The sequence below is a fragment of the Carassius auratus genome, chromosome 41 (assembly GCF_003368295.1).
Source record: "Carassius auratus strain Wakin chromosome 41, ASM336829v1, whole genome shotgun sequence".
NCBI classification, from domain to species: Eukaryota; Metazoa; Chordata; class Actinopteri; order Cypriniformes; family Cyprinidae; genus Carassius; species Carassius auratus.
In genome coordinates this window covers 10,455,302-10,481,459 of record NC_039283.1, presented here as the reverse complement: position 1 = coordinate 10,481,459, position 26,158 = coordinate 10,455,302, and the positions used below count along the sequence as shown (strand labels likewise).

General features: G+C 38.0%; 1 protein-coding gene across 1 annotated transcript in view; it reads right to left on the bottom strand.

Annotated features, from left to right (window-relative positions):
- Window positions 1–2,725: 2,725 nt before the first annotated feature.
- The window catches only part of LOC113060068 (2-oxoisovalerate dehydrogenase subunit beta, mitochondrial), a 48,352-nt gene continuing 24,919 nt past the window's right edge, over window positions 2,726–26,158 (bottom strand). The window contains exons 9-11 of the mRNA XM_026228885.1: window positions 12,927–13,013; window positions 4,200–4,347; window positions 2,726–3,116 (exon numbers count right to left, since the gene is read on the bottom strand). Of these exons, the coding sequence (XP_026084670.1) occupies window positions 4,207–4,347; window positions 12,927–13,013 (228 nt within the window). The 3' untranslated portion in view covers window positions 2,726–3,116; window positions 4,200–4,206. The remainder of the gene's footprint in view (window positions 3,117–4,199; window positions 4,348–12,926; window positions 13,014–26,158) is intronic.

Sequence of the window (26,158 nt, the reverse complement as noted above, 5' to 3'; positions counted from 1 at the left end):
TGATTGTGCAAGTGACATTTCCTGTGTCAAATGTGTAGTGTGTAGTTTGCTTATAGTGCAGATTTGAAGCATTTGCGAATTTAGAGAAAGAAGGTGAGAGCATCTCAGAATGTTTTCAAATTACTAGTGTTCGGTAGCCAATCAATCGGAGCACCCCTAGCATTGATAATCTGTCTTAAATTTCCATTTCATTCATTCTCATAAGTGATCTTGATTTTGAATCAATTCCAAGGCTGCTCTATATTTCTGTTCTTTTAGAGTTTATATCTGGAAATGAAATTTTCCAAATCTATAAATATATGGACTGTTACATTTTTATATCATGGTTGTGTGCGTTATTGCTCATGTCATTGTTTTATTTATTGTAAATCACGTTTTGTATTTGTTGTATCTAAAGCCTTTTTCACCCCATTACAAGCACCTGTTAGTTTTTCTATTCTTTTACCTGCACTAGTCCATTGTAAAATTTTACATAAAACACATTTCTCACAGAAGAAATAAATGTAATTCCCCAGCACATCGCTATTTTGCAGTGTAAATCTCTCTGGTCAATGGAATTCATGCGTGCGGCTCACTGGCCTGAGCTGGTTTGCTATTACACCTAAGTGCACAGCGTTATATGAAAGGATGCTTAAATTAGAGGTGGAAATTATTTTGATGCCACATGCAATTAGAAGCACTTACGTCATATGAGACAGCTGTGCTCGGTCTCCAACCGTGTGGCATTCGTGTGTAAACAAATGCTCTGTCCAGCTGTCAGCCAAATGATGACCTGCACTGCCCAGTGTTTCAGTCTCTCCCTAGCAACCATTAGTTAGCATCAACAGCTGACCCTGAGTCCACAGGGGTAGAGAGGGGTCAGTCCGGGTGACTCAGGCTCAATTAAGATGATCCTTTTTTACTATCTAACATGGGAATTCACACATGTGTGAGTGTGGCTACAGGATCCTCAACAGAGGTGGTTCTAGGATGAGTGAATGTCTCGGGCTCAGTGCAGAGACATCCATTACTGTGTTAGAATACATGGAATACACTTTAAATAAAAATAGGTATGCATTACATTGGCCTAGTTGCTTTATTTTTCAAAAGAGCCAAATATAATACATTTATTCAATCAATTCATCCGAAACGGCTGATACATTCAGGAACAAAGTAAGAAACTGTTCCCTTTCAGTCGCGTGACTATGGGATGTTGTGCTCTTGCTCTGTTTAGTGAAGAAACCTTTATTCTTGCCTGAGTGACCAATTCTCATTCCCTTTGTTCTTCAGCTCTTCACCAAGCTGCTACAACACTCACACACTCTTTCACAAGAAAGAGCCCACAGTGGTGAGATTAAGTTTAACTTCGCTAATAAAATTTTTTTTCGAGCAATATGTCGAAGCACTAGAAAAGTTCTCAACCCTGTCTTATGTACTGACTAGTAATTAATATCTGAAGTATACTCAAAAGCACTGTCGCTTGGAGATGGTCCATGCCAAGTTAGCCCCCTCCAACCCCGGACCACACGTGTACTGCTGGCAGTCATTCCACTCTCGAACGGCGTGACACTGTGCGCTCCTGTCCTCAGGTGCACATTTAGATACGGCCATTTTTTAGGAGGCTGCAGGGAGCTGGGGGCAATTGTGTGGAAGCTGAGTCCATATCCAGAAACGTTTAAAAGAAGATGTGAGGGATCCCCAGGTGATGCTGGTGATCCTTGCTGTCTGCCTTGAGCGTTCGCAGACATGCAGGAGCTTACAGCCAATCCTGGATTTGCGACAGCTGACCAGGCACCTCAGATGTTCAAAATGCTCTCTGCATCTCCAAGATTGGTTTACATCAGTGGATTTAACTGATGCATATTTCCATATCACAATCTACGTCAACAACAAATGATGTCATAGTTAATTCTTCGCTTTCGTTTGAAGTATATTGGGGCCTTTATGGTAGAGAAATTAACATTCAGTTTACGGGCAATTCAGTTTGGTGGACATTTCTGCAGTCAGCATGCTAATAACACGCTCCCTCAAAACTTACGACATCTGTGACATCTGTGTGATAAAACATTTTAGAGTGGTCTTTTATTGTGTTCAGCCTAAAGGCACACCTGTGCAATACTCATGCCGTCTAATCAGCATCTTGATAAACCACACTTGTGAGGTGGATCCACAAAGGAGAAGTGCTCACTAACACAGATTTAGACAGATTTGTGAACAATATTTGAGAGAAATAGTCCTTTTGTTAACATAGAAAAAGACTTTTCTAGGGCAAAAACAAAAGTGTTGCATTTATAATTTTGCTCAGTGTATTATTCTGGTTAGCTGCCGAGTAAAAAACATGCATATAGATCTTAATTGCATCTGTAAAAGCCATCGCTGACAGATTAATCCAAGCGTGTCAGTCATCTATGTGCTTGACGTGATGCACGCTCCTCTGTGAAGGAAGAACGCATCACACAAACCTCAGAGAGGAGTGTAGATCCAGCCGAACAAGCTGATCTCAGCAGAGCATCTGTGTGAAGATCACTGGGGCCAGATTTCATATGCTTAAGTGAGTAATGACAGTGTGTGAGCAAGATGGACGCTAGAATACATTCAACCTGAGGTCATCTGAGCACCGCACCCAGCACTGAGCCACTGCGGTCACACACCACCAAAATAAAAGATGCCAATTTATCGCTATATTCTGTTCTCGGCTTGTGGTTCAAGTTTTGCTGTGTTGACAAAAGAGAGTAAAGCAGCTCACTTGGTTTTATGAACAGAGAAGATTTATTCAATTAAAGAAAAGATTTAACAAACAGGATAGAGCATTCAGTGAATCACCAATAAAACAGTAACACACACAAGATCCGGCCTCAATTAAAGTTAAATAACAAAAAACTAAAGGAAGATGGTGACATTCGGGTAACAATGAGAGTACAGACAGACTTTCACAGACACCCGTGTGATGTCCACATGTTAGTGTTCAGAAACCATGTTTCATCCTCTAGACACATGATCAAGGACGTTTCCCAAAGATTACAGCCTGTCCGTTAACATGGTCCCATCTACAGGTAGAAACCTAGTTAGCTGTGATTGTTATTGACTGGTTTGTTCACTGATTCACTAGAGGAGGACGAGTTCTTGATCTGTGTCGCCTGTGAACAAAAAGCAGTAAATGTTGGTTCAAATGCTCATAGCAGCAGCACAAAGTTCTGTCTCTGTGTAGTTGTGGATCACATGACATCAGTTTTGCTGGATCTATATATGTCAACAGCATCTACAAACTGTGTCCCAACTGTGTAATGACCTGTTACAGCCAAATATAGATGGAATTACACAAAAGTGAAAATAAACTGTTCCTGGAGCATGAATGCAAGCACCATGGATCTGGCAATACCAGAAACAGTAAAGAGCGCTGATGCTGCACGCCGATTCTGAACACATGCAGTCTGAGTGTGTGTGTGTGTGTGTATGTGTGTATGTGTGTGTAATATGTACTTGATGTGGTTTCAGTTTAACACTATAAAGTCTACTGTAACATATTTAATCAAGTAAAAGGTCTTTTAGTGTAATTGTACAAACTTCCTCCTTCAGCATCACATGCCTTTTTGCTGTCAAATATTTACTGAGTTTTATCAATTAAACATCAGAATAAGTGCAGTAATGTTTCCAGATGAGCACTTGAAGCAGCTCAGCTTTACTTCATTCTCCATCAATCATGTTTTAGAGTCAGATCTGATCCTCAGGATCTTTTGAGGAGCGTTTATTTCTTCATCTCTCAATCATCACTGGATTGCATTGCATTATATGTCTGGATCATTAAATCTCATCTTACTAAGATGCATTATTGGAGATACAGAGTGACGACATATTTATAGCATTTTATGTAAGTTGTCTGCTGTACTGTTATATAGATCTTACTGATTTACATTACAAGCATCAGAATTTCATTTTACTTTTTGTCATATTAATATCACCACCTGCATAATCTTGTCCATTTTTGAGTCTCTAAATAAAACTGAGCTCTTTTTCCTTTATATCCTTACTATATCAGCATATATATATATATAAGTTAAAGATTCAATATGGTTTAAAATGTTCCACTTAAAAAAAAAAAAAAAAAAATTATATATATATATATATATATATATATATATATATATATATATATATATATATTTCAAATGTCAGGCTTACAGGCTTAAACAATAACGTTACATGGGACAGAAAGGACTGACCTGTGCTTTAGTAGTTGATCATACGCTTCACAGCCTCGAAGCACTTCCACTTGTCAGGGATGTAGAAAGGCTCAAAGATGTGAGGGAAGGGCGTATCATACCCACAAACCCTGCTGATGGGAGCCTCCAAGTTCAGGAAACACTCCTCCTGCAGAGAACAGTCAGCTCCATTAACAGTCTGTACCATACACATGAACCTAGAAAAAAAGTGTGTCAAATACTTCTGAAAAATCAACTATTTTCACATTGTAGAGATCTGACTTCACTTTGACATTAAAGAGACAAGGATTCTATTCAATCGATGCTTCAAAAAGTTCATACAGAGATGATGAAACTCATGTCTACAGAGGTTTGTTGGTACATTAACGTCATCACACCATAAGCTTTCAATGCTTCAAGACTGAAAGACTGACCAGAAGCTTTATGGCAAATCATGCGACTAATGTATTTTGTTTATAGTCTGTGTTTGGCTTTTTACTTCTGGTGATTATATTTATGTTTCAAAACTAATAAAAGTTATGTTCAGTTGTGTTTTACCGTGATGAACAAACCATGTACGAATCTGACATTTCTGTATGCAGTAATCCAAAAGCCAATGGAAAAATCCTGCTGTTGTTTTGTCATGGGAAGATTTACCCAGACATATTCAGAGCCAATGTTGAACGAAAGAACATGACCTTAATATGGAGGAACAAGAAAGCTATTACGGTGTCCAAATCAAGAGTGACATGATCAACAGCAACAAATGGAAAAATTGGACTATACAGTATTGTTCAAAATAATAGCAGTACAATGTGACTAACCAGAATAATCAAGGTTTTTCATATATTTTTTTATTGCTACGTGGCAAACAAGTTACCAGTAGGTTCAGTAGATTCTCAGAAAACAAATGAGACCCAGCATTCATGATATGCACGCTCTTAAGGCTGTGCAATTGGGCAATTAGTTGAATTAGTTGAAAGGGGTGTGTTCAAAAAAATAGCAGTGTGGCATTCAATCACTGAGGTCATCAATTTTGTGAAGAAACAGGTGTGAATCAGGTGGCCCCTATTTAAGGATGAAGCCAACACTTGTTGAACATGCATTTGAAAGCTGAGGAAAATGGGTCGTTCAAGACATTGTTCAGAAGAACAGCGTACTTTGATTAAAAAGTTGATTAGAGAGGGGAAAACCTATAAAGAGGTGCAAAAAATGATAGGCTGTTCAGCTAAAATGATCTCCAATGCCTTAAAATGGAGAGCAAAACCAGAGAGACGTGGAAGAAAACGGAAGACAACTATCAAAATGGATAGAAGAATAACCAGAATGGCAAAGGCTCAGCCAATGATCACCTCCAGGATGATCAAAGACAGTCTGGAGTTACCTGTAAGTACTGTGACAGTTAGAAGACGTCTGTGTGTAGCTAATCTATTTTCAAGAATCCCCCGCAAAGTCCCTCTGTTAAAAAAAAGGCATGTGCAGAAGAGGTTACAATTTGCCAAAGAACATATCAACTGGCCTAAAGAGAAATGGAGGAACATTTTGTGGACTGATGAGAGTAAAATTGTTCTTTTTGGGTCCAAGGGCCACAGGCAGTTTGTGAGATGACCCCCAAACTCTGAATTCAAGCCACAGTACACAGTGAAGACAGTGAAGCATGGAGGTGCAAGCATCATGATATGGGCATGTTTCTCCTACTATGGTGTTGGGCCTATTTATCGCATACCAGGGATCATGGATCAGTTTGCATATGTTAAAATACTTGAAGAGGTCATGTTGCCCTATGCTGAAGAGGACATGCCCTTGAAATGGTTGTTTCAACAAGACAATGACCCAAAACACACTAGTAAACGGGCAAAGTCTTGGTTCCAAACCAACAAAATTAATGTTATGGAGTGGCCAGCCCAATCTCCAGACCTTAATCCAATTGAGAACTTGTGGGGTGATATCAAAAATGCTGTTTCTGAAGCAAAACCAAGAAATGTGAATGAATTGTGGAATGTTGTTAAAGAATCATGGAGTGGAATAACAGCTGAGAGGTGCCACAAGTTGGTTGACTCCATGCCACCCAGATGTCAAGCAGTTTTAAAAAACTGTGGTCATACAACTAAATATTAGTTTAGTGATTCACAGGATTGCTAAATCCTAGAAAAAAAAAATGTTTGTACAAAATAGTTTTGAGTTTGTACAGTCAAAGGTAGACACTGCTATTTTTTTGAACACACCCCTTTCAACTAATTGCCCAATTGCACAGCCTTAAGAGCGTGCATATCATGAATGCTGGGTCTTGTTTGTTTTCTGACAATCTACTGAACCTACTGGTAACTTGTTTGCCACGTAGCAATAAAAAATATACTAAAAACCTTGATTATTCTGGTTAGTCACATTGTACTGCTATTATTTTGAACAATACTGTATTTTGTGATCCCAGCAAGGGTCTCTATTTAAGCTTGTAGAGCAGATTTGGAGGACAATACAATAAGTTATCAAGCCCCAAATGGAAGCTGAACAAACCTGACTGCCAAATGACAAACCACAAAAAAAAAAAAGAAAAACTACACTTATTTGCACAGAACCATCAAAACTTGTCCATCAGAAAAAAGAAAAGAAAAAAAAACCTTTAAAAGAGTCTAATGTTTCCACTTCATACAAAGCCAATGCTGAAATCTACGGTCACCTCCAACTCTTCATGGATGCTCCCTATTCAGCTCCAAACACGGAGAGCGCATGAGCTAAGTGTGAAACAAGCCGCACTTCTGGTGAACCCCTTCGTCTGCTGGCGTTTTCTGAAGTGGCTACAAAGGCGCGTCAAGCTTCATTAAAAGGGCTTTGTGCTTGCCTTACATGATGGCCTGTATAAACAAAAGAAATGTGTTTCGGATCTGCATCAGGAGGCAGTTCCAGCTCTGAGCAGAGATGTCAGGAAAGGCACTGCAGGTCCTGGATACTCGAGTCCGCTCTGTTTTCAGCCAGCCTGGCTACACATAATCACCCCTCGGGAAACAAACCTGGTGCTTCTGCTGCTCAGAAATAGCTTTATCTAATCTGAAGTGTGCGGTTTGTAATGGCTGGAAATCAGGACATCGGCCGATAGACCGTAGTTAAAATTAGATGCAATGCATTCGTTTGCTTCAGTTCACTCCAACACGTTTGTGCAATGCAGGAAAATACGAATAAATACAAACGTGACAAATAAAAATCTTAAAGCTGATATCATCACCATATCAAAGATAACTAGACAGTTCTCTGTAGTGTTCCAGTGGTAGAGCATTGTGTTAGCAGCACAGAAGCTTGTGGGTTCGATTCCCAGGGAACACACACATGCCTGAATGCACTGCAAGTCGCTTTGGATAAAAGTGTCTGCTAAATGCATGAATGTAAATGTAATAAAAATGTTCTGTAAAGCTCAAATTAAAAACATGCGCTACTTGCTTTCATAATTTGTTATAATATGATGATTCATTTGTACATATGACTTAAGTATCTAAATACTTGTAATGGCCACTGTGCACATATATGGATGTCATCAGAAATAGATTGTGAAACATTATTCCAATTTACAATAGCTGTTTTCTATGTAAATGTCTGTTAAACTTTAATCTATTTCTGTGATGTGTCACATGATCTTCAGAAATCATTCTAATATGCTGATTTACTGCTCAAAACAGTTGTGCTGCATCGTAGTCATTATTTTGTGGTCTTTGAAAGTTTAATTTGACAGCGTTTGTTTGAAATAGAAAAATCTTTTGTAACATTATAAATGTCTTTGCTAACACATCAATTTAATGTGTCACTGATGAAAAATAGTATTATAAAAAATTGATTACACACTTACTGACCCCAAACTTTTGCATGGTAGTTGAAATAAGATAAAACATTTGGAGATTACACTCAAAAAAGCAGAAAACCCGCTGACACGAGGTTCGGTGCCAGTGATTTATCATGTTTCCCACGTTACCAAAGTCAACATCAATAAGGATGTTTATGACATGCCATTAGTGATAAAACGAAGTATGGAAATCATTAAGTTCTGGGACACATACTATAACTTCTAGCTTTTAACAGAAGAAGTAAAAGTTGTAAATCTTCTCCAGAAGTCACTCAAAATCACTGACAAGGTTACAGAAGCTCCGTTGAGTCACTCAGATCCTTTGGTTCCTTTGAAAACCAAACATGACACATCAATCTGAAACACTGATCTCAAAGGCCATTTTTAAGATCATTCTGAACGTCATGCTATTTTTCTCTTGGTAACCCGGTCAGTGTTAGAGAGCATGTCTTCACTGTCACTGAGAGCACAGCCATCAAATCACCTCAGCACAGGAACTAATGTCACCACTGGATATTCCTCATGTTTTTTACCCATAATCTCCTGCAAATCAAGGTAGTGTGACATTCAGAAATCAGTTATGTTTTAAATCACAATTCCTATATATGAACTGAAGCAGCAATCAGAAAAATTGCAATTTGAATTGAACAAAACTGAATTACAAATGGAATGACGCTGAAAACAATATACAGTGGGGATCGAAAGTTTGGGCACCCCTTGCAGAATCTGTGAAAATAAGAGTAATTTTATTAAATGCATGTTATATTTTATTTAGTACTGTCCTGAGTAAGATATTGTACATAAAAGATATTAACATTTAGTCCACAAGACAAACAAATAGCTGAAATTATTAAAATAACCCCACTCGAAAGTTTGGGAACCCTTGGTTCTTAATACTGTGTGTGGTCACCTGATGATCCTCGACTGTCTTTCTGTTTTGTGATGATTGTGCATGAGTCCCTTGTTTGTTCTGAACAGTTAAACTGAGCAGCGTTCTTCAGAAAAATCTTTAAGGTCCTGCAGATTCTTCAGTTTTCCAGCATCTTTGCATATTTGAACCCTTTCCAGCAGTGACCGTATGTTTTTGAGATCCATCTTATCACACTGAGGACATTTGAGGGACTCAAACACAACTATTTAAAAAGATTCAAACATTCACTGATGCTCCAGAAGGAAACAAGATGCATTAAGAGCTGGGGGGTGAAAACTTTTGGAATTTGAAGATCAAGGTAAATTGTACTTAATTTGTGTCCCGGGAAACATACAAGTATCTTCTGTTGCTTACGAAGGGCAGAACTAAATGGAAAAAAAATTATATTTAAACAAAATAAGACAAATTTGGCCATCTTCATCATGTTCAAAAGTTTTCACCCCCGAGTTCTTAATGCATCTTGTTTCCTTCTGGAGTATCAGTGAATGTTTGAATCTTTTTAAATAGTTGTGTTTGAGTCCCTCAAATGTCCTCAGTGTGATAAGATGGATCTCAAAATCATAAAGTCACTGCTGGAAATGGTTCAAATATGCAAAGATGCTGGAAAACTGAAGAATCTGCAGGAGCTTAAAGATTTTTCTGAAGAACGCTGCTCAGTTTAACTGTTCAGAACAAACAAGGGACTCATGCACAATCATCACAAAACAGAAAGACAGTCGAGGATCATCAGGTAACAGAACACAGTACTAAGAAAGGGTTCCCAAACTTTCGAGTGGGGTTATTTTAATAATTTCAGCTATTTGTTTGTCTTGTGGACTAAATGTTAATATCTTTTATGTACAATATCTTACTCAGGACAGTACTAAATAAAATATAACATGCATTTAATAAAATTACTCTTATTTTCACAGATTCTGCAAGGGGTGCCCAAACTTTCGATCCCCACTGTATATATGTGTGTGTGTGTGTGTGTGTGTGGTAGAAGTTTTGAGATGCAGTTTTGCTAAATTAACCTGTGCTTCTAATGGCTGCTAACTATTCAGACAGTATTTCAGTTAGTTTACATGAAAATGTGCCATTCATATAATAGAGAATAAATGGGCATTAATAAAACCTTGCGTTTAAGTCATAATGTAATTGAAGTAGAGATGTGTTTTAATCTGAAAGTAACATACATCTGAATTAAACTGATTATTAAAGAAAATAAGTGTAGGGCGGGGCTTGGTTCTGTGCATCGGTTGTTGATTGGCTGTTGGGCTGGGGGCGTGGCTCTGATAAATGAGCGTGAGCTTACAGCGGATTGTAAGAGAGGGTTTAAGCAGATGCCATGATTGGAGAAGTCTTGCATTAATCACAAAAGAGAAGTCTGATATTACATATTGATTAAACATTATTGGGTCAAAGAATTAAACGTATGCATGGATTAATCAAAGGATGATCTAAACGGAGACTGTAGACGGTGAGTTTTCATTTCATCACGAATTTAATAAAACTCATCTGTTGTGTGAACTGCAATTTCAATTCAAAATCCTGTGTGCCGACTCATTTTCATATGAATAATGAGCCAATTCAACTCTTCTGGGAAACACATGATCAGAAACGGTCTAAAACATGCCTGCATCATAAAGAGACACGTCTCTAGAGGAGAACATCACCCACAAACCCTTTCACACCTCACACACACACACACACACTTATTACATTCCAGGGGAATCTGGCTGCTTTATTAACACACACACACACACACACACACACACACAGAGAGAGAGAGACACAGAGCAAGAAAGATGATCCTGAATATTATCCCAAGTATTCCATGGAGTTGTCCAGGAACACAGAGATCTGCTCCAGGAATAACAGTTCGCTGTCACGGTCTCAGCTTCTGTAAGATCCTCAGCATCTCGGCTGTATGATTGTGTCTCTACTGTGACTCAAAAACACAACTAGACTTATCATTTCTGCAGAAAGAAAAGAAGCTGCTGAACACAGGACATTTCTCTGCGTCTGGGGTGGGTTTTAACACTTTACCTATGTTTTTGCTAAGGTGTGCTATGTGAAAACTGCATTTTTGAGAGTCAAAGGCATAAAACAGATCTCCAGCAAACAAATAAATACAAATATGTGATGAAATGTGAGGATTTTGGAAGTAAAAAATAAGCGAATCAAAATCAAAATGTTTCCATATTCACAGTGTAATGTTTGGTTGCTTAACTATTATTTATCATGCAAGCTTGTACTTCACTCACATCCCAGAATCCATGTAAAAAAAAAAAAAAAAGTGGTATTTTTGGTTTACTTGTTTGATGATAAATGGGTTGCGATGTCAAGTTAGTAATTCTAGAACTGGGATGTAATGTGCTTTCCGTGCTTGATGTTTAGTGCATTATATGGGGTTTCTGGACTAAAACAAATAAAATAAAGTGATTTTGGGAAATACTGTCATTGTTGACAGATTTGTCATTTTTGGTTGAACTAACCCTTTAAATACAACAGAGCACGGTCCGAGTTCTTGTTTTTCCAAGTTCATCTTGAGGAAAGTGACTTGTGGTTTAATACGTGAGCCAGATGATAAGAGCAGAGCAGGAAACACGGTCAGAGTTTTTACCATGCTGTCCTTCCACAGTGGGCAATATGCTAATGTTTTATTTACTTATGATTATTAACTAACTTCATGTATTTTACATATTTATTAATAGTTAGCTATAATACATTTTTATTAATAGTTAATGTTTATAATTAGTTAATCGTTACATTAAAAGAAACCTAGTTTTAGCTACAGTACTGATATAGTGACTGAGAGCTGTGAAATCCACTGGTATTGTGACACCAGACTGCAGAATGGCGTGTGTTTCGGTGGAGGACAGATGCATTAGCTGCCGTTATCACAGACGTCAGTAGCTTGACCACAGCTCAGGTCAAGCACAATGCATCTTTTCTGTTCAGTGCCATTATCTGTGACTCATCAGTGCCCAGCGTGTCCAGCCTGCTCACAGGTGCTTCAACAAACTTTGACGTCAATGGAAACATGACTGATGTTTGTGTCTGAAGACCAGCCCTCTATGCATGTACCGGTCTCTTGATAAAGTGTCCACCATCAGCACGGGCTCGCCGTGGCCCGACACACTCATGAATCTGAGTCCCACTGTTCAAAGCTCGAGGTCAGTACCCACTTCAACTCATCATGGATGCATTAAATCGATCAAAAGTGATGGTGTAGACACTTAAAATGTAACCAAAGATTCCTATTTTAAATCAATTATGAACTGAAAGCTCAAAAGAACAGCAAAGAGTCCTAGAAGAAGAGTTTCTGTTGTTTATTTTTGTTACTTTCACACTTCAAGCATCAGTTTGATGACTAAATTACACTAGTTGGCTTGACAACAGAAGTCTGGATCAGGGTTTCTATAGACGAGTTTATAGTTTGAAAATGTAACCTTTGTTTTTTTTTAAGATCGACGATGATCAAAAGCGAGACTGAGTCGAATAATTTAATATCTGTAGTCATTTGCATGAAAAGCTTAGACTAGACTTTCAAGTTCTCATCTATTTTTTTTCCCTAAGATTGGTCATATGTTTAAGTCAATTACATAAAAACGGGTCTAATATGAATCCAGAGAATCAGAGTGATAACCCCTGGCTAACTGCGAGCTGGTCAGACAGTCTGTTTCTGAATGAATGGAGCTGCATCTATGTGAAGAGCGCGGTCTTGCCAGAACTAACTAGGAAGGTATCGAGGGCTCATCTTTGTGAGAACTGAGGTGCGCTGTGATCTTGTTACTGAACTGACCGTCATGCAAATGCATGATGAATACAGAATAACTTCACAAACAATGTCCTAGCCTAATAAAACATTTATTCCATATTCCACCATTATTTAGTTAAAGTGTCAAAAAGCAGAAAAAGCTTCACAGTTTTTGAACACTTGAACTTAAATCAATCTATAAATCATTAGCTCCACAAGAGCCTTGATTTCCCATGGGACTCTCACCTGAACCGTAGAGCTGATCTCGGCTGCGAATCCTCCGGTCACCGGAGCCTCGTGACTGATGAGCAGCCGTCCCGTCTTCACCACCGACTGGAAGAGAGACAACATCAGCTATCAGGAAGTCTACTTTTACTCTAAAAGACACGAGGAAACATGCACAAGCCTCAATATTTTGTGTTTGTTGGGAAATATTATAATTTTGCCTCTGAATTCCAGCTGAAACTAAAATCTATATATGAAATCAAAGCATATATTTACAGGAACATATTTGGCTTTTATCCAAAGCAACTTTCATCAGTTCCTGGGAATTGAACCCATGACCTTGGTGTTGCTAGCACCATTGCTCTAGTGTTTGCGCTGTAGGAACGCAGGGAAGACTGATTTTCATTGTCATATCAGGCAAAGAATGTCAAAATGTCACATCAAAACCTTCCTGTCGGAGGAATCTGGAAATATCGCAAGCCGGATTAGCTACATTTACATACACATATTCCTTAAAGAAAAGACTTCAATCGTTCTGATCAAAAAACTAAACATGCAAATGCTTGAATAAGACTATCCTCTCGATCGTTTTGAGAAAATAACTTCTTACCAACATGCACATGATTAGTACATCTTAAGAACCGGTCAGTGAATGAGACTATTTTCTAAAAAATAAAATAAAACAAAAAGTTTTATTCAGAATACAAAAATGCACATGAAAATGTATATGGGAATCAAACCGTTTAGGGTTCATAAAGAACTTTCAGAATATTAAATCAGACTGGATTTATTGGGACTGATAAAAATAAGTCCATGTACTCGTATATATTATCCACATAAGCACCGCAGCTCATGTATTTGAACACGTGGCCACTGCGTTTATTAATTAGTGCAGACTGAAAACACCATTTGCTGCTGATTATAAATGTAGTTTGATGTTCATACTTCAGTGTCAATGGTCTTCAGGCAAGCAATCTTTCTGTTCGGTTTCTTAATAAACAGCAGGCCACATCTGTGGAGCACTGACCAATCGACACATTCTACGAGATATAAAACTGACAGATCACGCTGCAAAGTCAGCTCTTCAAAGGAGAAAAACAGGTGCAAAACAGCACTTTATAACAGAACTCGTCCATGCGCTGGTGATCAGGCATTTCCTGCAGAAAGATACTGGAATCGTTCTGTAATCTGAGTCCTTGAGAAGCCATGGCTGTGCATCTGCTGAGAACAATGTGACGAGGTCTGGATAATGAACTGCAAGTTAAGTGTGTTTCTGAGGAGCTTCACAAAGACAGAGAAGAAACTAACCCTAACCCTAACCAATGTGTGAGCCGTGTGTGCAGACTGTTGTAATTAAAATGTTATTCTGGTATCATTGGCATCTTTTATACAACAAAATATTCTGGAATCCAATAAACATTGAAAATGATTTTTTTTTAAAAAGGCTGCCATTGGCTCGCAACTATATGAAAAAATAAAAAATAAACAAAAATAAGGCCATAATAACATAAGGCTGTTTTCACACCTCAAGCATGAGCAACGTATATTTTTAGGGAGTATGTTAACAAATGAGTGCACTCATACTGGGAGCAGGAGCATCACGTGAGCACCACCGAAGAGATGGATTCGGTATGGAGTCTATTTTACGGCACTACTCAAGCTCAATTAATGTGACCGCGCACTTCTGATGGACAAAATAAATGATTTCATGCAAAAAGTGCAAAAAATGTACAGAATAAGCACGTCAAGTGTGTTTTAACCAGAACTGGAGTATGTCAGAAAAGAAACAAGTTTTGCTTTTGATGCCAAAACATACAGTACATCAAAAGTACCGTGCACAGCATCACTCAAATGCAAGGGTTTAAAAATGAGTCTTTGATACTAGCTTGTGAAAAATGGGCTTCTGATGTCCCCTTCAATGTTACTCAAAAAACTAAAAAGGAGAGAACCATTCACTGATGGTTCCATGAAGAACTTATCAACAGAGTCCTTACATTCAACTAAAGGTTCTTTATAGTTTATATATTATATTATAAAATGTTCAAATTAAAATAAATAGGATTGGTTCTGAAAGGTTCTTTGTGCAATCCAAAATGGATCTGGCAAAAACAAAACAAAAACTAAAAACTTTACTGGTTACTTTGGACTTGACAGTTAAATGAAGAATGATGAATGATTTCAAAATAATCCCACACCTCTGATACTGCTTGTGATGCCTCCGAGGCCAGCGGACTGAGACAGAATCTCGAGACGGTGTGCTATCAAGAGTGTGAGATTTCAATAAGACAGAAGGTATGCAGGGGTGTGACCTTACAGCTGTCCCACACTGCACACATTTGATCATAATTAACCAGTTCTGTCTGATTGAAATTTAAATGATTCTTAAGACAGACCTAGTGAGGAAATACAGCGAAGAGATTCCCCTTTACACCATGAACATATTTGAAATAACTTCCTTTTGTGATCTGATGTGGCTTCTTATCACAGAATGAGGCCGAAAAAGGCTATTAGCAATGCATTTTAAATGTACTTAATTCTGAAAATACCTGAGATGGCTTGAAGAACACACACTTGTAGTCAAGTGTTTATTGTCTTAACGTTTGATCAGTTCAAGCGTTTCCATCTTTTCACTCAGGTGCAGAAATAGCTGGATATTTTTGTCTATTCGAGATTTGAGGGATTTCCTGTTAAGTCATCGGTTCTATTACTTCTGTGATGCATATGTGGAGTTTCTGCACGAGGGCGCCATCTGGCTACCAGTATGAATGAAACGGACATTAAATATGTTTTTGGCGCTCAATAATGGCCGAGACATCTTATTTTGGGGTAAAAAATAAAATAAAATAAAAGATTTAGGAAAAATACTTCTCTAAAACGAAATTGAAAGTAGACATTTGATAATTCATGGTTTTCTCCAGTCTACAGAAGTGAGTTTTAGTTGAACTGAAAACTGTGGCTAAAAACCGAGGTATGTATTGAACCATGGCCTAACTGTATTGTTGCATTTCTAATACATACAGTATAATAAAGTAGGATCTTATTTGATACTGTGTGGGTTTTGGGAATCAGACTCTTATTAGTATTATTGCTCTTGCTATTATATGATTTAACTCACTGACAGATCTCAAACCACCAAGAGTTTTTTGGTAAAATAAAAGTTCACCAGGCAGCACAAGAGGAAATGTAGATTTCTATAAGCTAACCTCGGAGTTACAGGAGTCCAGTCAAAATAATGTGGCACTACCTAACCCGGTTTAGAGTGAAGGAAAGTCCTGAGGAGGCACAGCACATACCGCAGATAGTTCAGACACAAACAACCCACTGTTATTACTGTATCCTGGGACAGAACGTCACTAGTGAGAGTCTCCGGTGACGGCTGAAGAAATGCTTGGTGGTTATCCAGCAAAGCCAATGTGACGTACTGGAAACACTAATGACAACATTAATGGATGCTATGAGGTTCAATAATATGACAGCGAGACAGATCCACACGCGTCATGCCAGAAGTGTTTTTCCAACTGCAATGATATTAGCCAATCACAGCAGTGGGTGTTGATTCAAATGACTGAAATATATGCAGACTTATAAGTAAAATAATACAACAAAAGTGTGTTGTGACCCATTTAAATGTGACGTAAGTGTGCAAATACTTCTCCGGGCCGCTGTAGATGTCTCAGAGCAAACAGACACCAAATAACAGCCACACAGCAAGCACTTTTACTTCACTGAGTCATTTAGAAAATATGAGTGTAGCATTTAAAGGTTTGATGTAAGATTTTTAATGCTTTTGAAAGCAGTCTCTTCTGCGTTTATTTGTTCAAAAATAATACTCTGAGATATTATTGCAATTTCAAATAACTGATTTCTGTTTTTGAATACATGTTATTTCTGTGATGCTCCGCTGTATTTTCAGCATCATTCCTCCAGTCTTCAGTGTCACATGATCTTCAGAAATCATGAAAATATGATGATTTACTGCTCAAGAAACATTTCTGATCATATATATTTCTATTTTTCAGTATCCAATTTAACCAACCCCAAAGTTTTGAACAGTAATGTACATGTTGGTTTGTCTTGTTAGCTTCACAAAACACCCTTTAGTATCTGGCACCTGCAAACCCAAGTCCCTGCTCTCTCACACACACGCTGTCTGTCAAAACAGCCCTCAACTGACCAGGAAAACAACTCAAGGAAGAAAAACTAGGAGCATAAACGCAGGTCCAAAATGAAGTCATCCTATTTAGTCTTTATGAGGTTCCAGTGGCATTTTAAAACGCATGTCTCCGTCTTCATGAACTGAAGAGACAACTTAATGAGAAGCTGATGTGTTGACCTGCGGCGCGGATGACGATTTTATTGTCCAGTGTGCCGTGCGTATGGATCCCAGACAGATGAATGTTTCTCACTGCCTCTCGGATTCAGAACGACATCCTTCTGAAAAGGACTGAGCTAGTGGTCAGCGCTGTCATCTAACTGCTTATTTACAGCTGACCTCTAAACAGCAGCAGCTCAACACACTCAATTCCAACACTGCCTGACCCGAGACACGACACATGATGAATACAGGGAGCAGGCTTTTCTTGGACACTCACAGTCTCTCTTTACACGGGACATGTCATTTCATTTCTTACAAGACTTTAAAGGAATAGTTCCCCCAAGAATGAAAACAATCTTCCGAACAATCTCAATGCAGACAGGTTTGATTCTTCATCAAGTTTGGAGAAATGTAGCATTGCATCAGTGTCTCATCAGTGGATGCTCTGAAGTGAATGGGTGCCGTCAGAATGAGAGTCCAAACAGCTGATAAAAACATCACAATAATCCACAGCACTCCAGTCCATCAGTTAATGTCTTGTGAAGTGAAAAGCTGCGTGTTTGTAAGAAACAAATACATCACGACGTTTTAACTTCAAACCATTGCTTTTAGCTAAAAATCCATCAAACACTTCCTCTAGTGAAAAAGTCAATCTATTGTTGTTTCTCACATCAAAATCCAGTCACATATTTGTTTAGAGCGGTCTTGTAAACGCTGCTTGATCTGTGCAGATTTCTCTCCTGATTCAGACCAGAAACACTTTTTCACTGGAGGAAGTGTTATTATGGATTACGGGCTTGTTTTTTAGCTGGAAACAATGGTTTAAAATTTATTAATAAATAATGAATTTGTTTCTTACAAACACAAAGCTTTTCTCTTCTCCAGACATTAACTGATGGACTGGAGTGCTGTGGATTATTGTGATGTTTTTATCATCTGTTTGACTCTCATTCTGACGGCACCCATTCACTGCAGAGCATCCATTGATGAGACACTGATGCTATGCTACATTTCTCCAAACCTGACGACGACTCAAACTCCTCTACATCGTGGTTGGCCTAGGGGAGAGTCAATTTCAGCAAATTTTCACTTTTGGATGAACTGCTCCCCATGCTAATAGTTTTGTGTATTGTTGGGGCTCCACAGTTCATGATAGTCCTGAAAAAAATCATGTTTGTTTTTTCAGAGAATTTTTCTATGATAAACAATTCTGGTGCCATATTTGGATGCCCAAGATATTTCTGGGTCCTGAAGCAAAACCAGCTGAGAACCGCTGCTTTAGCAGTCCCTTCATCATCTTCGTCTCCTAAAACGGGCTCCATCATGTAAAATGACCACAGTGACAGAAATACACAGTTGCACAACAGAATCCCAATAGCCCAAAATAATCACTTTACCCAGGAAGCAGAAATTACACACAACGTCTAAAGTCTTTATGTAAAAGCCTGGCCAAAACACAGCTCTCTTAACGCACACTGGATCATAATGATGATGAAATGGTTTTTATTAGCAGTGCATTTGAAAAGGATATCACACATCTACAGAAAGATCAGAGAAGCTTCAACATTAAATACGGTCTAAAAGTACAACAGAAAGATATTACAGTTCACACATAATATTTACTATTAGAGATAATTATACACTCTTACTGAATTCGGTCACTTTTATCTGTCATATAATAAGTCAACATGAAATTACATTCAGAGCTCGTTTTACTTCCAACATGTGCCCATGGTTATTATAGTTAACTGAAACAACGAAAAACATTTGTTACTTAAAATAAAATATAATCTAATTAATATCCATTAGATATCACTCAACTATCTGTTCAATAAACATTAAATCAGTGTTGGGGGTCATGCATCACAAGTAACGCCAGTTATGCAATCAGATAAATTTTCCAAGAGACCGGTAAAGTAACACATTACTATTTAATTTACAATGAAATACCCGAGTTACCTTTTCAAATAATAACGAAAGTTACTTTGATTTCTGATTAATTCACTGACCGCTCTCCTGTCTCGTGCTGATTGGGAGATGAATCGGGAGTGGAGTACAGAAGCAGAGGCACTTCTTTTATCCTGAGGATTTTCTAATTTCACTTTTGATAATAAAAAGCCTTTACAGTTGCAAAAATATACAATTTTGTTATGAAAATCAAATAAGCAAGCCCAGCACATGTGACAAAAATGCAGTAAATAACTCAAAAGTAACAATGCATTACTTTCTATAAAAAGTAAGTTATGCAATTACATGCATTACTTAGTTACTTTTTTATAAAGTAATGCAATACTGTAATTAGGCTTGCTGCGACCGTTGTGTTTACAGTGTTATGCCACAACATTGGTTACATTACTCGCCCACTTATGGCACCATCGTTTAGATTTTTTATAGTAATAAAAATTATTTTGTTCAGTTAGAGAACAGACACTACAATTAAAAACTGAAGCGAGTGAGGAGAGCTGACTGACTGGAAGAGTGAAGACTTAGTTTAGAAATGGCATGCCAAAGAGCAATATGTTAAATTTTGAGAAGCCAGTTGACTTGCCGTATATGAGGTGATTTTGGAAGTTTTTTATTTTTTGAATATTGATTTACATCAAAGTGTATGCCATGCCTGCAACTTTCATTTTGCTGATAAACGTTCTATGCTTAGTTTAAGTGAGTTTGTCATTGTACTGTTTTGTTGTCTATTCAAGCTGCTGAATTTAAAAGTGAAGGAAAGTGAGGAAAAGTGTGAAAGCTCAAGAACACAAGCCTCCCACCCCCCGGTGACAGCAGTATTACTCTGTTGTCACACATTGATTCACCAGTGGGAACATTTCATCACCCTCACAGCACTGATGGTAATGCATTACTGTTAAATGTAACTTTCCCACAACACTGCACACAATAATGCACAAGCAGCACAATAAAGGCCAGATGCAGATTTAGATGGAGAGAATGAGGGGTTAATGTCCTCTCTGCCCTTCGCTCGGTGGTAACGGTGGTGGCTCTTTTACTGCATATTGTGCAGCAGGGCTGTGATTAGGACGGGCCGCTCGCTGGAGGGAAATGTCATGTTTACTGCCGTTCCCATACACACCCTGCATTACGAGGCCTGCGCGGTGCCAGGGGTCCTGCTGGACAATCACTGCATCTGAGCTCAGTGTGTTCCAGTGAGAGAGCAGGAGACTAGTCGATTAGTCCCGCCACTCGTCTTCAGCTGCACTTCTAAATGGTGAAAGCAGGATGAAAATAGCTGCCCACAAGCTGCCTATACAAATAACTAAATTACACGAAGAAAGCATTTACACATCCGACCCACAATACAGATTTCGTTACTTTGTTTTCCAAATGTTTCTTTGAATCTGTAATCAGAGGCTGCCACATGGACACAAACACCACGTGATCTCCATGATGAATGGGCTTCAAGCACAGCCTGAATTCCTAATCAGAGCTTCAACATGTCAAACTGTACATGCATTGGAAACTGAACGCTGGAGCATAATTCATGCACGCGCATATAACAGCGAAAGGGCCTCGCTCAGAGCTGCCCATCATGAAGCCTGAACGCCAGGAATGTCCTCGGACCGAAACAGCTCTAAACAAGCCAGAGAATTAAAGCAGATTCTGTCAGGAAGACCTGACCTGACTTTATCCTTCAAAACAGACCACCAACAAGATCAAAAACACACCGTAAACACCTTCAGAGCTGAACACTGAAGAGCGGAAGAGAAGGGAATCCAGAAGCACATGGGCAAACGAACGCTTCATGCAGAATGGTGAAGGAACGTCTATAAACAGCTTAACAAGACCTCGCTTCATTTATTCAGTCCTATAATTGGTGGATTAATAAAAATAAAAACACACACGTTCACACATTTGAGCTGGCTTTTTTTTTTTGGTGTGATCAAACTCATTGCAAGAACTTAAGTTTGCAAACTTACTAAAAATAAAACCAATTGTTGATAAAGAATAAATGGCAATACAATTTATTAACATTACTGCATTGTTGAGAGAGAGAAAAAAAGACAATCACATTGGTAAATAAAAATCGGTAATAAAATATGGGCAAATATTGGTTAATAAAAAAAAAAAATACATTTACAAACAGTAAAAATGCTATAAATGTGTGTTTTAGCTCCCCTGACAACAAATCCTTTGAATTTAATAGCATTCTGAACAGAACAGGAATTGAAAATATAGTATCAAACAAAAATAAGTTACAGTGGGATTCATGATAAACAACATTTATTATAAACACCAAGCCAAACTGAAACTACAAGTATGTTTGGAAATTAACTCTACAAATAAACTTGTGCTCAAACTATAGGAAGCCAACCGAAATAAGGATATATAAAAATAGTTCACCCAAAGAGGAGCATTCGTCATCATTTACTCGGATCGTTCAAACTAAGTGCAAATTCTTGCATGGTGAATTGTTAAATAATTATGCTAGACACACTTTTTCACACATTTACAATGAATGGCTGCAGATGCTTTCAAACTTCAACAAAAAAAACTAAATGAATCCTAAAAACTGCTGAGAAATTTAGACTGTTATTCACAAATAATCTTGAACTCTAGAAACAGGTCTGTTTGATGAGTGAACAGCTCTTTCATCCTGATTCTGTGAACTCTATTAACTTATGGAAAAAATAATACTGTGATCATTTTGATCGGTTCCTGTTTTATCATATTAAGCTATGATATAACGTCAGAAGGTTTAGAACACAAGTTGTGTAGATTAATGATACTTTTTTGGTGCTTTTGCATCCCTTTTAAAGCATGAATTTGTCAGTCCCCATTTTTTGTAATTGCATGGAAAAGAACAACAACATAACATTACAGCCAATTCCATGCAAACCAATATATTATTCCCAAAAGAACAATACTAGCTACACTAATAGCCAGTGCAGAACAACCACCACCAATACTTGGAACATAGTGTTCGGATCTTGGAGTGCTCTTGTATTTTTTGTGATTCTGTCCCTAAACCACCTTCTACATTATTTATGTGTAAAATCGAATCCTTCTCAGAGTTTCCTTCTGTAAGTGACCATTACCACCACGTCTCTGTAAGTTGAAAATCTAAGTCTACTGCCGTTCTGCACGTTATTAACACGAGTTAATTTGCTGGTGTGAAAACAGACATTTTTTGAACAGCAAAACTAAAAAACATCTCCTAAAGACTTGGACACTAGCCCTGCGGGACACTTTTAGCTCTGGAGTCTGTGTGACCTGGACTCCAAATCATTGAGCCACATGATTACACTCGAGCAGAGCCAACCCAGACCTCACTGCACCAACCAGAACTAACTTCAGTCCAACAAATCCTCCATTCAATTGCACAGAGTGATTTGCAAAGATTCATAAAAAAAAAAAAAAAAAAGTACTTCTCTGTAGGTGAAGCTGGATCACGAATGATTTGCGCAAACATAGATGCATTTATGTAGATCGGAGGTGCATTCTCTTCGAAAACAAAGGTAATCCACTGCGTCTTCAGTGGCTCAGATGTAGGGAGTAAATGAAGACTGCTATGTTCATTATTACATTCAACAACAGAACAACTCAATCACTGAGGAGTCATTCTTGTCTACATCTGCTCCGACGGTGAAACAATGGCGGACTGATGACAGCTCAATCAGGGCGGAACGCTACTGTCAATCAAACTAAAGTGGGAGGGGCCTTTCTTTGCGACGTCACAAAGACAAGTATCTGAGATCGGCTCAAGTTGAGAAAGGGGTAATGATTTTAGTAGATTAAGGAAGAAAAAAAACACTAGGTGAATTTTTATCATTATTGGGTGGTTGTGTACACACTGCCAACACACATTTCAGATCTCACAACTTGTAAAAGTGCATGTCGATTTATTGTGCAGTCCTATTAACATGGTGTGCCTTGATTTTATCCATTTTGAATTAATTGGACGGTAAAAAGTCAAAGCCAAAAATGACTTTAGAATGCTAAACATGCCCAAACAGCTTGGATACTGGTTCACATTTGTTTCAAAGAATTTGAAACTCCTTTTGAATCACCACATCCCACCATCACCTACTACACAAAGAGAAGCTCAAATGCGTACATGTTGTGATTTGACATAGAAATTATTTCATATGCGTTGCTATCGAAAACAAAGTTACGTCTCGGCACTGCTGTAAATAGTGACATCACTCCATAGTAAATGATTCAGTCATTGGCGGGAGACACTCTAAAGAATGAGGGAGGGGAAAAACAACAACTCTGAGTGAATAAAAAAGCCACTTATCCCTCTTTTGCTTTTTACGAGCCTGTGTGGATTTCTCTTGCTCTCGTCCAAGCAGTGACAAAGAGACAGAGAGGAATTCTAGAAATCTAACGAGCACCGAGCCGAGGAATGCAAACTCTGCAGGAATGAACGGAAAAGCAGATCTGATGAGGGCAGGAAAAGTAGAGAGGCACATAACCAACCACAATAAATCTTCAGTATCTGAATGCCGGAAGCCAATGACACATCAGGACTCCAGCCAATAGTCTTACAGATACGCACCTGTATGGAAGTCCACTGAAGAAAAATGCTCAAGCACCAGTTAATGAGTAAAGATCCTCTTTACAGGTAATTTATTTCTAAATCAAATCCAGATGGAACATTTAACAAAGTCATATACAGTCTCACATGGTGAAATCAGTGTTGTCATGACATAATTTCCTGCAGCTCTGGAATCATTAGTCACAAGATTATTGAGCTGAAACCGGATGAAAGACTGTATCACAGCAACCATTCAATCTACTGAAACAAAACTTGGTACGCTTCATTAGCACCATGATCTAATACCTGCCTTAAAGGAAACACTAAAAGCAATCGTTTTAAATGCTACAAGTACATTTAGGCACCACAAAATGATTGTATTGTACAGTATGAAAAGTGTGTCTCATCTATTTTGACAATCTTATTAAATAAGTGTTTAAATGCATGATGATGAACAGGTAATCTAAATGAAATAGTGGAATTGACTATGTAAAATTAAATATACTCAAAGTTTGGTTTATTAAAAAAAAAATATATATATATAAATGATATGTTCATCATAGTCTGCATAATTCAATCATGACAACTAGTTTTTGCATGTTAATGGATATGAAAATGTTAATGTGTTTAGGCTTGGTGATCTATATCATGCTGCAGAGCAAGTGTGAACTTGATGCTGCCAACAGACACACAGCTATGAACAAAGTTATGTTGTTGCTGCATCTGGAATAGGCATTCGTAAATCCCACAACTGATCAGACAGGTGGTGCTGGGGGAGGTGGAGGGTTTCTGAGGAACTGCTTTTATTCAGAGGCGTTTGCTGCAGGACCGGCTTATAGTGAACACTAGGGCAGGGCCATATATATATATATATATATATATATATATATATATATATATATATATATATATATATATATATATATATATATATATATATATAAAATATTCTCTCGATATTGTAGAGTTTGCATTTGCATTTAAATAAAAAAAAACATGATTTTCTTTTGCCCATTAAGAAGAAGAAGAAGAAGAAAAAAAAGTAGACCAAGTGATCACTTACTGCTTTTTATTAAATGAACATGTAGGCCTACTGTATATGTAACTGAAGTAGTGCAAATCAAGTACAGAAAGTGCATTCTGTCAACTTTTTAGTGCATGCAACTCACAATTTAAACTATGCAACGGGGATAAGTATTTTATTTTAACAAGTTTTTAAGCTAAGAACACAAGTCAGTCAACTGTCTGTGGTTTTAAGAATAGCTCTGTGGCATGAAACTATGTTCCTACTGACACTAAAAACCCTCTTAGATGGGGAGCTAGTTGCTGAAGCACATAGCTATTTCTTATATAAATATATATATATAAATGAATACCAAATACGTTTGCATTCCCTCTGTCTATATTATGAAAACTGGTAAACGTATTAGTTAAATTCCCTAATAGTAATTCCAAATGGCCATAGTCTATATTTCTCTATTCAAACATAAGCGGTCGAATAAGTGCAATTATTCAGCGATCACAATCTCAAATAATACAGTCGAGATTTCATGACAGAACACAGACCGACTGAACGACGCTTTCATTAGATCGCTAAACTCCAGCTTATTCGGGGATTTAAGCTCTTGTTATCTGGCAACAGCTCTCATGAAAGCTCTCGTAGTGGAGACGTGTAGAGCAGTCCACAGTTAAATGTTCCTTTTTTGGACGTTCAGCGCATTCTTTTGGGAAAGTATGCTTGAATTTGAAATATTCTATATTACCGATATTTTCAGATTTTACATCGTCGTCAAAATGATTTAGATATTACCGCCAATATTCGGTATATCGCCCAGCCCTAGTGAACACTGAATCAGATTATTTAGATACGGAGCAAGAAACCCCACTGCCTCCAAAATCTGTAGAGGCCAATCAGTGTGTGCTGGATTACTGCATGTAGATAACCTGTACCAGCTTGAGTTTTATAGCTTAATTAGATATTCAAACAAAACTAAAATCTGCACCTATTATAATCGAGTTCCAGTATAAATGGAGTACACTCAGGCTTCTAAAGTAAGAGTAAAATAAAGTTTCAAGCTTTTCTGATTAACAATCAAGCACTTGAAAGCACAAGAAATCTACGAATCCAAAATTCAAGCACTTTCAAGAACCAGTAGAAAGCCATAAGTAACATATATTTGTGCAAAATTATCACTGTTCCGAAACAAACTACTTATGGTAGCAGCAGTATTTGTAGTTCATTAATATGGAGCCCTAGGCTGTCACATGTCCTCATACATCATGTTAATCAGATCACTCGCTGATCAGTATTATGCTACACTATCCCTCTACTGTGAACCCCAGGCAAAACCTTGAAAAACAGACAGAAAGGTCTGTGGGCCACATGAGAACAGAGCGGATCCAAGGCCTAATGGGTGCCGGGTTAGGACACGGTCCAACCTGAAGGGA